Source organism: Seriola lalandi, unplaced genomic scaffold (assembly GCF_002814215.2).
Source record: "Seriola lalandi dorsalis isolate HSWRI2012SDOR001 ecotype SW California unplaced genomic scaffold, Sedor1 jcf7180002054767, whole genome shotgun sequence".
Lineage (NCBI taxonomy): Eukaryota > Metazoa > Chordata > Actinopteri > Carangiformes > Carangidae > Seriola > Seriola lalandi.
The window spans coordinates 1,539,803-1,555,276 of record NW_019525320.1 but is presented as its reverse complement, the minus strand read 5'-3'; the positions used below and the strand labels follow the sequence as shown (position 1 = coordinate 1,555,276).

General features: G+C 40.7%; 1 protein-coding gene across 2 annotated transcripts in view; it reads left to right on the top strand.

Moving 5' to 3' along the window:
* Positions 1–13,559, top strand: part of cacna2d3a (calcium channel, voltage-dependent, alpha 2/delta subunit 3a) — a 117,150-nt gene extending 103,591 nt beyond the window's left edge. The window contains exons 30-37 of one of the 2 annotated variants that reach the window (XM_023425158.2): positions 274–344; positions 2,402–2,477; positions 2,607–2,659; positions 4,580–4,635; positions 7,448–7,562; positions 11,823–11,935; positions 13,126–13,208; positions 13,337–13,559. In XM_023425158.2, coding sequence (XP_023280926.1) covers positions 274–344; positions 2,402–2,477; positions 2,607–2,659; positions 4,580–4,635; positions 7,448–7,562; positions 11,823–11,935; positions 13,126–13,208; positions 13,337–13,429 — 660 coding nt within the window. In that variant the 3' untranslated portion in view covers positions 13,430–13,559. Of the gene's footprint in view, positions 1–273; positions 345–2,401; positions 2,478–2,606; positions 2,660–4,579; positions 4,636–7,447; positions 7,563–11,822; positions 13,005–13,125; positions 13,209–13,336 lie in introns of those variants that run through there. The other variant, XM_087178989.1, reaches the window with a different exon arrangement.
* The last annotated feature ends 1,915 nt before the right edge of the window (positions 13,560–15,474 follow it).

Below are 15,474 nucleotides of genomic sequence, written 5' to 3'. Positions count from 1 at the left end.
GAACACGAGGTCCTGAGGACAGGCTTTGGGAAGTTTTCTGTGTGTGTGATTTTATTCTTAGTTTTGTTCCTAGAAGGTGTTTCTGAGTTTTCTCTTTGGCCAGGGACACTTGGTCATTTCTGCATGCTTCAGGGTCGGGTAATTGAGGGTTTCTCTTATGGATAATCTTGACTGTGCACGTGTCAATTTTTTCTACCTGCAAAGGCCTTTCAGCCATCCAAACACTATTATGACTTGTTTTATTAAAGAAAATCTCTTTGCCTTCTTTCTCAGACGGGGAAATTTTTTGGAGAAGCAGAAGGAGCTGTAATGAGTAAGCTTCTGCAGATGGGCTCTTTCAAGAGGTAAGGATTTCAAACTGCACGCGCACATGTGTGTGTGAGCGTGTGTGTGGTGTGTGTGTGGGTGGGTGTATGAGTGTGTACTTCTATGTGCCAGCACAAGTGTATGTATGTGTGTGTGTGTGCATGTGTGTGTAAATGTATGTGCATAATATCAGGCAGGCCGCAGAATGAGAGCATGTCTCCCCTGGCGCTGACAGCTCTTAACTTGGCCAATCGTGTTGAGCTATTCAGCGCTGAACTCCGACCCCTCGCTCAGCAGAGTTCTCCGTTAGGGGATTATAGCAAATCTTTTCCTGAAATGAAGGAATTAGGAGAAACTTGGAGTCACACATACACACGGACACACACATATGTGGACACATTCACGCTTGTTGTAGAGCTGTGTCTCCTGGAAAACGCCAGGAGCGGTGGGTGGCGACATTCTGCAATTAATTTGGAAATTTAACCCAGGAGGATACCTTTCCCAGAATTACAGAGCAGAAACACAGAGAAGCAGACACTGACCGACACATCCTGTAGTTTGACTGCGGAGTCAAACTGCTATGGTCTAACATTTGTGGAATCTTAACTTAACGAAGCTGCACGGTTAAGTGTAAATTTAGATTGCACAGAAGCTTACAACCACATTTCCAACACGACAGCAGGTATACATATATACCCAGCATTCATTTTTGCTTTGGGATGTGGGTGAGGAATTTTTTATTTTTTTTGCCATGCTGTCTTGGTATATAAAAATCATCAGTGACAAATCATCGCACAAGTAGACAACCACGCCTGTTTATCATGGGGATGAACCTCAGAAGCTGACAGCAAATGATTTACAGTCCCACTCATAAAAAACAAAGAGGCCTAAAAGAGCTTTCACTGAATCTTTAATGTCGGGTGATGAGGGACTGTTTAAAATTGAAGACGACGTATGATGATGAATGAATGATGTGACTAGTATTAGCATGATGAGTAATAGAGCTTATAGATCTTAACACTAATGAATCCAGTCCCATCTGTCTGAACCCAGTAACATCTGTAGAAAATTAATGCGCTAAGTTAAAGCATAGTTTTCTTGTCTTGATTAAAACCATTAAAGATGTCTATAAAGTGCACCACTTAAAGTTGGCGCAAGATGACAGCTCGAATGCATCTGTCACCATCCCCACTGTAGATGAAAACAAATGTAGGCAAATTATTCTCAGTTACTCTTGGATTATTCGTCGCAGCAGAAAGACAAATCAATAAACATGCCGAGAGTGATGTTATGCACCCATGCAAAGCAAATGAAGGGCGTGCTCACACACCCGTGCATAGACACACTCATATACTAATATTATATTGGTCTAAGTTTGCTGCTAACACCATTATGTGGCCTGGCTTAGCACTAATTGGTTCCTGGCGGTGTGTTGGAGCTGTGTGTCACCAGCACTGTGACTGAGGTTTGAACATCGCCCAGGGCTGCGGATAGACTGGGCCCACTCAGACATCACACACATGCTCTCACACACGTTCACACACAACGCATTGTCAAGTATATATAGGGAGCTGTCTGCGAGCTATAAGAACGAGTGTCCTGTGCGCACGTGTGTGTGAGTGTGTGTTAGGAACCCATTCAATAACCTCACCCAGACGGACCCAGACCTCACACCCTCAGGCTCTACTAAGCTCTTAAATCCTCTGATATCCCCCCCAATATCCCCAAATCATCTACACACACACACACATACACACCCACCTTCCTACATCACTTTGAGGAACCTCTCGGGAAGCTCTCGGCTTTCAGTTGCTTTCCTTTTCCCATTCTTGCCACATCCATCCAATATATTATCCGTAGGTAACGCAGCAGTTTTAGCAGAGGTGGGATCTTTCCTTCCTGCTCCCACACAGCAGTCCAACCGGCCCCGCAGGCATGTAATAGTATAGAGGGAATGTGTGAATCAAGACTTATATCACCTTATCCGGGCTGTATCGGGCCCGACAAAAGCGTTATTATGAAAAGTCAAATCTAAAAACATTCTATCCCATCACTCTTTGTCCTCTCTTTTTTTTTTTAATCTTTATCTACACAGAGTGACTCTGTACGACTACCAGGCTCTTTGTTGGGTCTTTTCAGAGAGTAGTGACAGTGGACACACACTGTTGGATGTGAGTAATGCATTTTTTTTTTTTTTGACCTCCTTGATTGTGCTCCATGGGGTGTAAAGTGGGGACAGCGTATTATGTGTTATTAGTGTCTGATGAATATTTTTCTCTCTCTCTCTTTTTTTTATCCAGCCTTACTTTGCTTTCTACTCAGCTGTGAAGTGGATCCTGACTGAGCTTGTCATGTAAGACTTCTGTGTATATCAGAGTGTCTTGTATCTGTTGGTAATAGCATACGCATGCTGCATACATGTGTTTTTTTATGCCTCCGCGCTGGCCACAGCCGTGTTCTCACGTCCCATTTCTCGTGATGACGTGACATCTCAGGAACGTCTGGAGGGACTTCACAAAACACATCTTTTGGCATACGAATGAATGCCGTAATTATGAAAAATTTCCACACATATGTCTCATGAGATAAAATGATAAAATGATGAAATGATGGCATTTTTTATGTCCAAAAAGTCAAAGGTCAACTTCAATAAGACATCACAACGTTTCTGGCCATTATTCAACGCTGTAACTCAGAAACAGAAGTGGAGGTTGTGACCATATTTTTCACGTTTGTTCAGATACTGAATTGGTGACACTAATCTTGGGTGCCCACCTTGAAACTGTGGTGGTCGTATAGATCTTCTTCGCTCCCAGGTTGAAGACGTGTGTGAAGAATAGTCTCTATCTGAAGACAGCATGTTTCTCACTGGAAATTATTCACTAGAATTAACACATGTCAATATAGTGATAACTTCCATTTAGCCAAAAAAAAAAAAAAACACTTTGATACTTTTTTTTTATAAAATTCTTTCAAAGTCCTCACTACATATGTGAGTCTGGACAGACGTGGATGCAAACTGCAACTTGAGTGGTTGGCGGAGGCACACAACCGTGAGGCGGTAATTCTAGTTGAAGACTCGTATGGTGGCCTCCTCTGTCTGAGGTTAAGTGTGTGTTTGTGAGTATATATCAGTTGTATGTTTGTTTACCAGTGCCTTCACGTGTACGTCAACGTGATCACCAGCGAACATGAGCAGTAATGGCTACCTGATGTTTCCTGTAGCGCGGGTATTCCTGTGATGCCACGTTGCAGAGTTTTCCTGGGTGGTCTGTTGTCACCACAGTGTATCATGGGAGGATTGAGTTGTCAGTTGTAGTTTTACAGTCGGTCAAAATTTTTTTTGTCTTTGAAATATTAGTTTTTTTTTTATGTCCTTCATTTTTCACTAATGTTCGACTTGAGCTAAATAATTACACATGATTGACAGAAATGCATCAACTGTATGAAAAATATATAAAAGTTCAAGATTGTATAAATACCCATCATATTAAATATGTATCGCATGTAATACAAGTCACAAAAAACAATGGTCATACAGCGTAGGTGTGTAGCATAGTAAGCCTTAAATAGTGGCACCTTGACTTGAGCATAAATTATATATAAAATTTACACAGAAGCATGTTACCCTAAACATATGTAAAGTCATTAATATACTAGGTGTGTATACAATGCATCATCTGTAATTAGGAAATGCCAGTATACTATCCTCTTTACAATTCATTGTCATTATATTGTTTTTATTTGGCGTTACAACTGATGTCAAGTCCAGCTTCATATAGGGAGCATTTATTCAATAAGGTTACCTCTGCAGTGAGACAATACAACCATCTGTATACATACGTTATTAATTATGAGATCAACAAAACATGACCTGTTTTACAAGCTGCTGCCCTGACAAGTTAAACAAAACAAACTGATGTTTTACAAGACTGAAGATAATTTCCCACATTACCCAAATGAAAATAGTCAGATTAAGCACTAACCTGCATGATCTGGAGGCATAACAATAAACAAGAATTCTCAGTAGACATTTTACTGGCATGACTGGCAATGAGCAAAGATTCATATCTGTGCCATGGTTGTTTTTAAAGCCAAATTAGTTGCCTTTTGAAAAAATAAACAGTTTCTCTTCTGTACATTCACAGAAACTTAAATCATGTTGATTAAAAAAAAAGGTTGCTGTAGAGCGTGCTACAGCATGTGTTATATAAGCAGTGTAAGCATAAGTGTTGGAGTGTATTGTTATGGTCGATGTCTTCTGCATATTTAGATTCCTGGTCGAGTTCAACTTGTACAGCTGGTGGTACTCTGACCTCACAGCTAAAGGTAAGAACGCACTCATCTTGGATGTGCCAACTCTCTCTCTCTCTATCCAATCCTAACACACACACACACACACACACACACACATACATGTACACAGCTTATAATATCATATTTTATTTTGAATGTATGTTGTAGTTGAAAATCGCATTGTATAAGAGGCATGAAATGCAAAATAATTTTGTTCCTCAAATAAATATCACTAATAGCTCTAATGAATATTTATTATAACAATAGCTAGAAAAATGAACGGGGTTATCATTTCCACTGTACTTTTGTGTGACGAGAACAAACAAATTGATTGCAAATTGCTAAATTTATTCTGATTTGCATATTTAAAAATATGGATATGTGTATATCTTTCACTGATGAAAGCTTCCTCTCACTAGCAGCACCTGCTGCAGGTCCTAAATTACATGGTAATGACACTCACATAGGTCTGTGTCTTCTTGTGAATTTTACAGAAACAGAAATGAAAAGGCAAAAGAAAAAGTCAAAGAAAAGGAAACATCATTTGATTTTCTTTAAAAGATCCAAAACAATTGTTTCCATTACTAGACACGGCAGATATTTTCCTTTAAAAAACAGACAAATATGAAATGAAAATAATGAATATAATAACAGAACAGAACAGAAAGATATTATTTTATAAGTTTTTTATAACTTTCAAGTAATATTATATTCATTTAATTTGGACACAGACAGGTATTCTTATGGATCTCATAGTTCCCTGTCTTGAATGTTTACCTAAACATAATCCTTTTCAAAATGAAATCCTAAATTAAACCACCTCAAGGTTTATTCCTGAACTAACCTAGTTTTGCTCTGTTTCTGAAAAATTAAAAAGATTAACAATTTTATATTTTGTTTTTTTTTCATACTTGTTTTCTTCCCTCTCACAAAAGAGAGAAAGCAATTTAGCAATGGCTAAAGAAAAGCATTTTTTTTTTCAATTTTTGAATGAAATGAAAACAACCAGTTCTTTTAAATATTGTAATTTGTATGTTCATTAAAAAAAGTCCAAAGATAAAAGGCATAAACTGACCTAAACCTGACCGTTGTTCATACTTACATTTGAGTTCACGTGGAACAAAGTTCATTGCGTACAGAGTAAACAACCAGTGTCCTCAGCACTGACCTCCTGTCTTCATCTTCGCCATCTCCCCTCCATTTCCTCTCGGTCTGAGTCAGTGTGACCACTGGAAAAACAGAATAAAGAGGCGCAATCCAAAACCTAAAAGTAAAAATGGCAGAACACAAGATTACCTCAAGTGACCTCAGTATGAGAGAGAGGATGTGTGTGTGCGTGCGTGCGTGTGTGTGCGTGTGTGTGTCTGCACACACATTTGTATTTGTTTGTGTGTCCAGAGGGGTTATACTTGATGGTTTTATGACCTGTAAGGATGTGTGTCATATTGGTAGCGGTGGGGAAGCAATATCCGCTTTGTAACAGGAGAAAAAAGGCTTTTCTCTCCTTTTTCTCACTCAGTCTATCTCTCTTTCTCTCCTTCTCTGGCTTTATGTCTTTCCTTTCTTTTTCTGTCTCACTTTCTTCCATGAACACACGCACATTCTCATATGATTGCTGCCAAGCTGCGAACGCTGGGATGCCTAATGCTTTATGGAGTGTTGAATGCTGTTTGCCTGTCTGAAATTAAAGCCTCACTAAGCAGCATCACATTGTAGTATTAATTCTTGCCAAAACTAATATGAAAATATTTCATATGTGAATGTGAGAGAGGGGGAGAGAGAGAGAGAGCATAAGAGAGAGAGAGAGAGAGAGAGAGAGAGAACCACAAAATGAAAGTCTATAAAATGCTTTCCTTGCACACTCTTATCCCGAATGAAGTGAAGCTGGGCATCGGTGCTCGCCAAGCAGTCGAGACAATTTCACAGCTGGCTAGCCTCAGGTCTTAGCGGCACTTTCTATATCTTTTTACAATAGAGACACAGGCCTGTGACACACAGCTGAAACACCCCAACTTAGCAGCCCGTAACCCAATCTACACAGCCTCTGGAGCTGAACTAATCCCAGACGTTTATACGTGTAGGCTGCGTTTCTCACATGCATATAGTTAATATACAACTGTACGCACACACACACACACACACACACACACACGCACGCATTTTTTTCACACAATACTGCCACGCTGCTGACACCCAGTAATTAAACCACTCCATTCAAATTACACACATAATCCACCATCTTGAGACATCGGTGTGTGCTGTAAAAATGTGTGTAGAGCACTCTGATAAAACTGATCTCACAAAATAAAACCATGTGTATTTAGGTGTTTATGTTTGATATGCAAATCTGGCTTGTATTAGCTCTAAAAATATGAACTCAAACATATAAATGTGCGACTTTGCCTCCCCGGTCCTTTCCATGCTGCAGCATTGTTTCAAGCCTCTGGGTGGCAGGAGAGTTCAAGCAATGCTGCATGAATGGTTGGCCTAGATTTACACTGGAAATATCTCCAGCGGGACAAGAGGCAGCTCTGGTTCAGAAATGCTGTTTTCTTTCAAACGTGTATGTTTGTAAGGATGTGGTGTGTTTAACTGTTAGCTTGCAATATATTTGCATAACTATTTTAAGTGTGTATTTGACTTTGAAATGAATGTTCCATGACTTTCCCACCAAGCTTGACTCATTTTCTCTCTCCGTCTTTCTTTCATTGCTTCTCTCTTTCCGTCTTTCTCCTCCTATTTTACTTCCTTTTTCTTTCTAACCTTTCTAATCTTTCTCTCCTTTTTTCCTTCACTTAACTCATTCCTTCCCTTCCTTCCTTCCTCCCATCATTCCTGCCCTCAGCTCAGAGGATGGGTCGGACCATGCAGGTGCCATGTGACACAGAGTACCCGGCCTTTGTCTCCGAGAGAACCATCAAAGAGAACACGGGCAACGTTGACTGCGACGGCTGCATCAAGTATGAGACACACAACCGGTCACGTGTGAACATAAATGAACACATCAACAAAAATAGAATTTAAGATGACCACTGTGCTCCATAAAAGCTAACAATGAAAAATGACTTGTGCTGTCAACTCTCATCTTGCCGAAATATTTTTATCTCTCTAATCCCTGAGATGAGAAACACATTTAAATCATTTGTTGTCTGTTGAAAAACTCTTTTATCCAGACAATCCATCAGTGATAAACATGCAGGCGCACACAGACACTCGCTCTCTTCCCCAGTAGTTTGAAATACAAGGCATTTAGAGATGAGGGAGAGAGGTGGAAAAAAGGCTTCCTTTAAAAATGGGAAAATGAGTGTGGTCCCCATTAACAATTTGGGCTTTTCTGTCAGGCAATTGTGGGGTGTTCTCTGGATCCCTCCAATGGGCCCTTCATTGCTCCCAGCTGTGGAACTGCCAGGGAAGCTCAGAACTGTGTGTGTGTGTGTGTGTGTGTGTGTGTGTGTGTGTGTGTGTGTGTGTGTGTGTGTGTGTGTGTGTTTTCATTGTGTGTCTGCTGTCGGTACAGCCCCACAAGGTCAGCAGGGTAACCACTGCCCTGGGTGCCAGGAGTAAAATGAGGTTTGGGGATGCAGTCAGACCCCAAACACACACACACATACAGGCGCAGCACCCTCTCAGACATGCACACCCACCAGCACATACACACATGACATAAGCGTGCTTCAGAGAAGAATGGCCTCATCTCCAATGATGACACCAGAACCGGGATTAGCGGGCAGGGCCGTGAGCTACGAGCAACATGTCGCCTTCAAATAAATCTTTTTTAAAGCACAATGAATTTGACAAAGTAAAATGGAGTTTTTATTTCGGTTATATGGAACTTTATAGCTCATATTAGTAATAGAGGATATTGGTGATAAACATCTGTTTCACGTTACAGGCTGACTGAGGCCTTTCTCTCATATTTTCATTGGGACACGTGTGTGTACTTTATGCTCTAGGAAATATACCCTAAGCTCTTGCCTGTTAAACCTCTCTTTACTGTACTGTTTGACTGTACGTGTGTGTGTGTGTGTGTGTGTGTCTCCGATGTGGGTATTTGTATTTGTCTGTTGCTTCCTGATGGGTGAAACAGACTGATAGAGCACAAGAAACACTGTAATCTTGTGAATGATATAACAGTTTAAGTGGCCCTATAGGATGACTTAACCTCCATTAATGCATTGCCAGCTTCTCTAGACTGTAACATGAGATTTAGAAAAAAGAGCATGTCATGTCTATAACCAGAGGAGTTCTTCAAGGGGACTATTAGCGACAATACTCGTGGCCATATATCCTACCGCTCCACAGGCTCCTTTTTGTTTCTCGACCGTCCAAGACGAGACATGTCCCGAAAAGAGAGAGAGAGAGGTTCAAAGTTGAAATGACTTACAGCTACAGCTCCACAGTCGGACATGTAGACGTGGTTTCATCTGTTAGAGATTCTTGAAAGACATCCATCTCTTTTTTCCGGGGTAACACTAATAATCATGGTATTGCTGAGATAATTGTGTATATTATGAAGCTGTCACTCCTGACATACTACAAGGCTATTTTTTAACACAGCTTTTTAAACAGATTGTAATGTGACAGTTGCAGAAGTGCTTTTTAGAATAGACAGTATTTAACAACAGAATTGTTACAGTAATCTTTGTGGAAGCAGTATTTATAAATTTGAAAGGTATGTTAACATCTGTTCTGTTATTTTGATATTTTAACTGTCTATAAGTGTTGAGTTTTCTTTATTTTTAGGATAAATTGAGTTCTGATCATTTTTGAATTGAACCTTTCTTTGCAAATAGTCCCCATTTGACATTTTCTGGTGATATATACTATGCGATTTTTCTCACGTAAGCTGCATTTTTACCCACATCTGCTGGAAATGTGCAGCTTCAAAAAGTAAAAAAAAAAAAAGGTAAAAATGCAAAAACAAAAACATCTAAAGTGTAAAAAAAAAAAAAAAAAATCTAAAATCCACCTAAATTATCTATTCCCCCTGAATAAATAAATTAGATGCTGGAATCACGGTACCCGTTTTTCCCCGAAAGTAATAAGAGAAATGGAAATAAAATGACAGCATTGCTCTGAAAACTTGCCTGTCTGTTTGTCGAGATTTTATTGGAGCAATTTCAACTCACTGAATTAGTAATTGTTAAATTACACACAGTAATTACTGGTCACATTTCCCTACTGTGATGACAGATATTTCTGAAAACCGTACAGTGCATGCAGTTATGGTTATGGTTAAGTTATGCAATGATTAAATCATTGGAAAATTTTGAACCTTCTCTACAGGACACACACACAAAAAAAAAGTTTTGCATTTAGCCAAAACTGAGCATAGAATAATTTTACCATGAAAAATACAAAAACTTTGCTACTGTTCAGCATTAAAAGCAAAGCATGTAAACCTAAACACTAAACCCACTGTGAATTAGCATCACCTTGTCATAGCTCTAAACCCTAAAATTAGGTTCAATACAGATGACACTGGAAAGATTTAACATTTTCCTTCGTGATGGAAACATGTTGATAAGCAGAGCTACTTCTTATCAGATTCAGCTACAGATTGTGTGATATGTTTTGTCAGAAGTTTGAGAAGAAGACACGTTCTGTCGCCACGCCATTGTGTTTGTCTTCATCTATTACCCCAGTACATCAATCTAAACCTTGATCTCTTTCTCTTTTACTAACTTATCTGTCTTGCTGTCAGTCTCTATGTCACTCAAAGGGTTGATCTGTCTCTCTGTCATTCTCTATCTTCTCTCAGAGAGACATATTGGATGTCTTTGTTGTCCATTTTTCTTCTGGCCAAAATAACTAGAAGCCACAGCACAAAGGAGGCCATGTCAAGAACACATCTATCTGTTTATACCGTCTGTGTGTCTGTGCAAGAGTGCATGCATTGATGTCTGTCTCTGAAAATCTGTGCATACTGTTTGAATCCACGCGCGTGGGTGTGTGTGGGTGTGTGTGTGTGTGTGTGTGTGTGTGTGTGTGTGTGTGTGTGTGTGTGTGTGTGTGTGTGTGTGCGCGCGCGCATTCATATGCGGTGTAGTGCTCCCTTTCCCAGCAGTGAGTATGTTCAAGGCCAGCAGCTGTGCTGTCAGGATGTGTTTAAGTCTTTTCTCCAAGAACACTTGCTCTGCTTTCTATCAGCGGGCTGAGCTGGGCCGGCCCGGCACTGTGCAGGGGTGAGCACAGATTATTAAACATCAGCAGATCCTAATTCACCCTGATTGGAACTGGCTTGGCCTGTTTGCTGGGCTGGTTTGGTTTGGTTTGGTTGGTCACGGTGGAATAACTGTATTAGAGTGCGGTGGATTGGTGCTACCCAGGGATTGGAGGCTGTTTGTGGTCAGATGAAATTGGTCATGGTATTGAATTAGAAAGGATGGAGATATTCCTGGAGATATGAGGTTTGTTTCGACCCATCAGGTCTCTCCCTCTTTGTCTTAGTTCCTGTCCTCCTTCACAAGAGTCGAGAAAGTGAATGCGTGTATATTTTTACATCTGCGTGTGTTCACTCAGTCACACGTGCATGTACTCATACGTGTCTGATAAATGCCTCACAGTGAACTTGATAAATCACCCAGCTGTGGCAGAAGAGAGGGAGGGAGAGAAGCAAGAGATAAAGAACGAAAGGGTGACAGAAAGAAGAGATCATTTTTATGACCTCTCTTCTTCATAAAGCTTATCCACGGTCATAAATCACTGGCCAGGAGGGCGAGACGAGGCCTGATCTTTCAGGCCAGTAGAACACAGCCATGGGAAGCTATGAGCACAAAAGTGTGGTTCCCATTTGTCTCCCTTTGGAGTGTTTTATATTCGGCAACACTTCATTGGTGCTCGCCTTGGATGGGATATAACAAAGACAAAAGAAGGGAAGAGGTTAAGGAAGACGTGGGGATGGAGTGAGTTAGAGAAGTATGTGTGTATACTTTATACGTGTGTCTATTAGTGTGAGTCTGTCTGCGTCTCTGTATGTTTATTGACAGCTGGCGGTGAGACAAGTCATCCTCTTCACATGCATCGAGTGGAGTCTCCTAACTGCGTCTCCTCCTCTGCCAGGGGAGAATGTGAACACTCATAACACAAATCCTCTGACACACATGGAAATTTACATCATACCCATGCGCCTTGTCTACTCGCCAATCCGACTCTCAACCTCCCGTGCTCCCTCTCTCCTCTTCCTTCCTCATCTCTTTGTTTCTGGCTGTGATTGGCAGGTCCTTTGTGATCCAGCAGATCCCCAGCAGTAATCTCTTCATGGTGGTGGTGGACAACAAGTGCGACTGCAGCATGTTCGAGCCAATCACCATGGACCCCATCGAAATCATGTATATCCTTCACTGGCCAAAGAGTGGAGAGCTGTGGGGGAGGGGGCGGAAAATTCTAGCCTCTTTGGTATTCTTAATGTATAGAGGAAATAGAACGAGGATAATTTGGATAAAAGCAAGTGAAATTTATAAAGGAGTCCTGTCAAACCTGTAGTTACAGTACAAGATTCATTAACTTCTCACAACAGAAATTAACAATAATCAGCAGCTCACATTTTCAAAGGGATGTGTGACTTTCCAATAAACATTCGGGGCGGCTTCTACACCCAAGACATACTGGGAAGCAGGGTGTTGGGAAAGAATGAACAAACTAATGAATAAATAAACAAATGGATGAATGGATGGATGGTTCTTGAAGGCGATCTTAAATCCCAACCTGTTGCAATCTCCCACATAGACTCTCCACACTGAAAGAAATATCAATATTATCTGATTATGTTTTTGTTTTATTATTATTGGAGCTGTCTTATTTCTTCTAGCTCATGCCTTCCAAGTGTCAGAATCATTACAGTCCATTTGTGTCCATTGACCTAACCCTGATGGGAATAATTGAGAGCATCTTAATTTGTGGGGAGACTTTGGGGAGTTTGTTTGCCCTCTACCCCCTCGGTGAATGGAAGAGATGGGAGCATTGTGTTCGACAAGATCTAAAGCCGAGGCTGTGAGACAGCACTCTGCTATGAGTTTTTTTTCACTAGTGTGTGTATATGTGTGTGCGTGAGCTTGGACTGTGTTACTCAACAGTCCACACTGTGATTGGATACTGATCAATAGCAGACACAGCTCGGAGTGGATTCGGACCGAAGGAACTTCAGCTCGTCACCGCATACCCGAGCTGGAATCTCCTTCAATGTGCATTTCTCTGAAATTCTGTGCAGTACAGTCACGCTGTATATACATCTCCACCACTGTTTATTTTGTTGTGGAGTGCTTACCGTAGCATAAAGCCTGCTATTCTGTTGCTACGCGACAAAAGAAAACTCATCAAACATTGCTCAAAGTCGGCTCTTTTTTGTGTGTGTGTGTGCACATTGTGCTTTGCGAAAAATATCCCTGCCTCCAGAAGAGCCTCTTTCCATGGTGCTCTCAGAATCATGCATTCCTTTCCATTATAAACAAGAAATACACTCCAGCAGGAAAACACCCTGCAGAGGGTACACATTGTCTGTTATTGCCTTGACTTCAGCTGCACATAATGAATCTCTTAAGTGCGAGAGATTGAAAATGCAAAAGGACAGAAGGCGCCCAGATACCTGTCACCCCTTTCACCCTGAGGTACTTGCACCACGCACACACACAAACACACAGTACCCTCTTTCATCATGCATCCTCCTCTAATTCTGCCTTTGTGTTTTATTAAAATATTCCATGTCTGTTCATGTAATGCCTCTGTCTGTCTCTAGGAGAACTCAATGGAGTGCGGAGGAGCTGCGGGTCTCACCCCGTCTCTTGCGGCAACCCTGCTCTGTGTCCTCTTGGCGCTGTTCCCTAGGTGACCAGAGCTAGCCACGCCTCTCCATCCAGCACTTGACTTGGATCGGCTTGGCTCCGAATACAAAAGAATTGCAATGATGCCACAGAAAAAACCACTCCTGCTGCCCCTTATAAAAATGTGCCCAATTTCAACTCACCACCTACAAAGCCCCTAGCCCAGAGGTACGTCCCTACAAGACACTTATTTGAAAGGATTGGTTATGAATAGCTATCACAGCTGCTAAGTAGTGATCATTAAGGTGCTTTAGCAATATCACATGAGCTACACAGAGAAGTTTTTGGGGGAGATAAAAAACATAGTAATAATTCTAACAATGCACTTAGTAGCTTAAAAACTGCACAAGTGGCCCAGTAATACCCACTGACACTGACACCCACGATGTTCAGTCCTTTCAGGTAGCAGCTAAGGGCTGGGTTCTGTAGCTGGGCTTTGAACTGGGCATTAGAGCCACGTAACACCAATGTGGAGAAAGACAGGCGCACCTTTCCTTGGCCCACTCTTGACTTTTCATGGACAATAATGATTCTGAAGATAAAAAATAATAATAATAATAATACTCAAGATGAAGATGATTATATGTGGCTGGGGTTGTAATGAAATGTTTGTCTAATGATCTTTTTTTTCATGTTGAGAAAAAAATAAGTTCCAGTATATGTGTATATATATATATATATATATATATATATATATATATATATATATATATCTCTCTACATACACACACACACACACACACACATATATTTATATATGTGTGTATATACATATATATATATGTGTGTGTATATATATATACATATGTGTATATAAATATATATATATATATGTGTGTGTATATATATATATATATATATATATATATATATATATATATATATATGAAGAAAAAAAAGAGTTTTATTTATGATTTGCAAGTTGTACCCATAAACTGTGACTATGAGATTCTGAGTCCTCTGATGTGAGTGGTTATTAATATTTGAGCTTTGCCTTATTGAACGATATTGGTCCTGTTTGTGTACTTTTGAAATAAAACAATGTTTAAAATGTATGCTGTTGTTGAAAGGCTCTTTAGCAAAGCTGACCTTGAAAAGAACAATAGACATAATGTGAAGGATCACTTCTCATCCCTATAGATTGTTCTATTGTTGCTGGCAGATTTGACTCATGAAAACGGTATCTGCTTAAATGGTTAGGGAAATGTTTGGCTGCTTTTTGCCCTCCACATGAGTTGTGAGATGTGGCAGGCTTGTGTGTGTGTGTGTGTGTGTGTGTGTGTGTGTGTGTGTGTGTGTGTGTGTGTGTGTGTGTGTGTGAGCACACATGCAAGTATTTGTGTGTGTGCATCTGGTGTTTTCCTCTTCTGTCATTCATGTACGCCTGTACCCCAGAGGCTTATCCCCCACACAAAGAGAGACAATAAAGACCATGACACTGGAATCGAAGGCCAACCACAACATACATCTGTATTTGTTTAGGAAATAGACACAAACAATCAAACTTTCTGACAAACATACCCATGTGCACATACATGCAAGAACAGGATCACTGTGCCGGGCCAACTCTCGCTGGAACGTTTGTATGTGCGCACATAGGAGCACAATAAGTTTTTTTAAAAAAAGAAAAAATTTAAAATAACAACTAAAAGTTCTCTTTCAATGCCAGAAGGAGGCCACTCTGCTGTGGTCTCCATGTCAACACCAAGGTCCCTGTGGTCAACAACGGGACATGCCTCGACTCCGTCTCTTTCCCCACCTCTCAGCTCAGCCAGTTCCACTTACCTCCCCCGCTTCCTCCTCCACTGACAAGGTAATTCTCACCATCCTAGTGGTCTAATCTATTCTCTACAGTTTCACTGATCTTGTCCCTCGAGCAGAACTGTGTGACTCTCTAATCATTCTCAGTTCATCCTGCTCTTCCTCTTGTTCTGGTCCAAAGACTCCCTGGTGGGTCATTTATCACTGCATAATGGGATTGGAGCTGTTTTGAGTCAACACGCATCTAATCCGGTCTGTGATTCCTTCCTGTTTGCCAGATGAGTTATGGGAA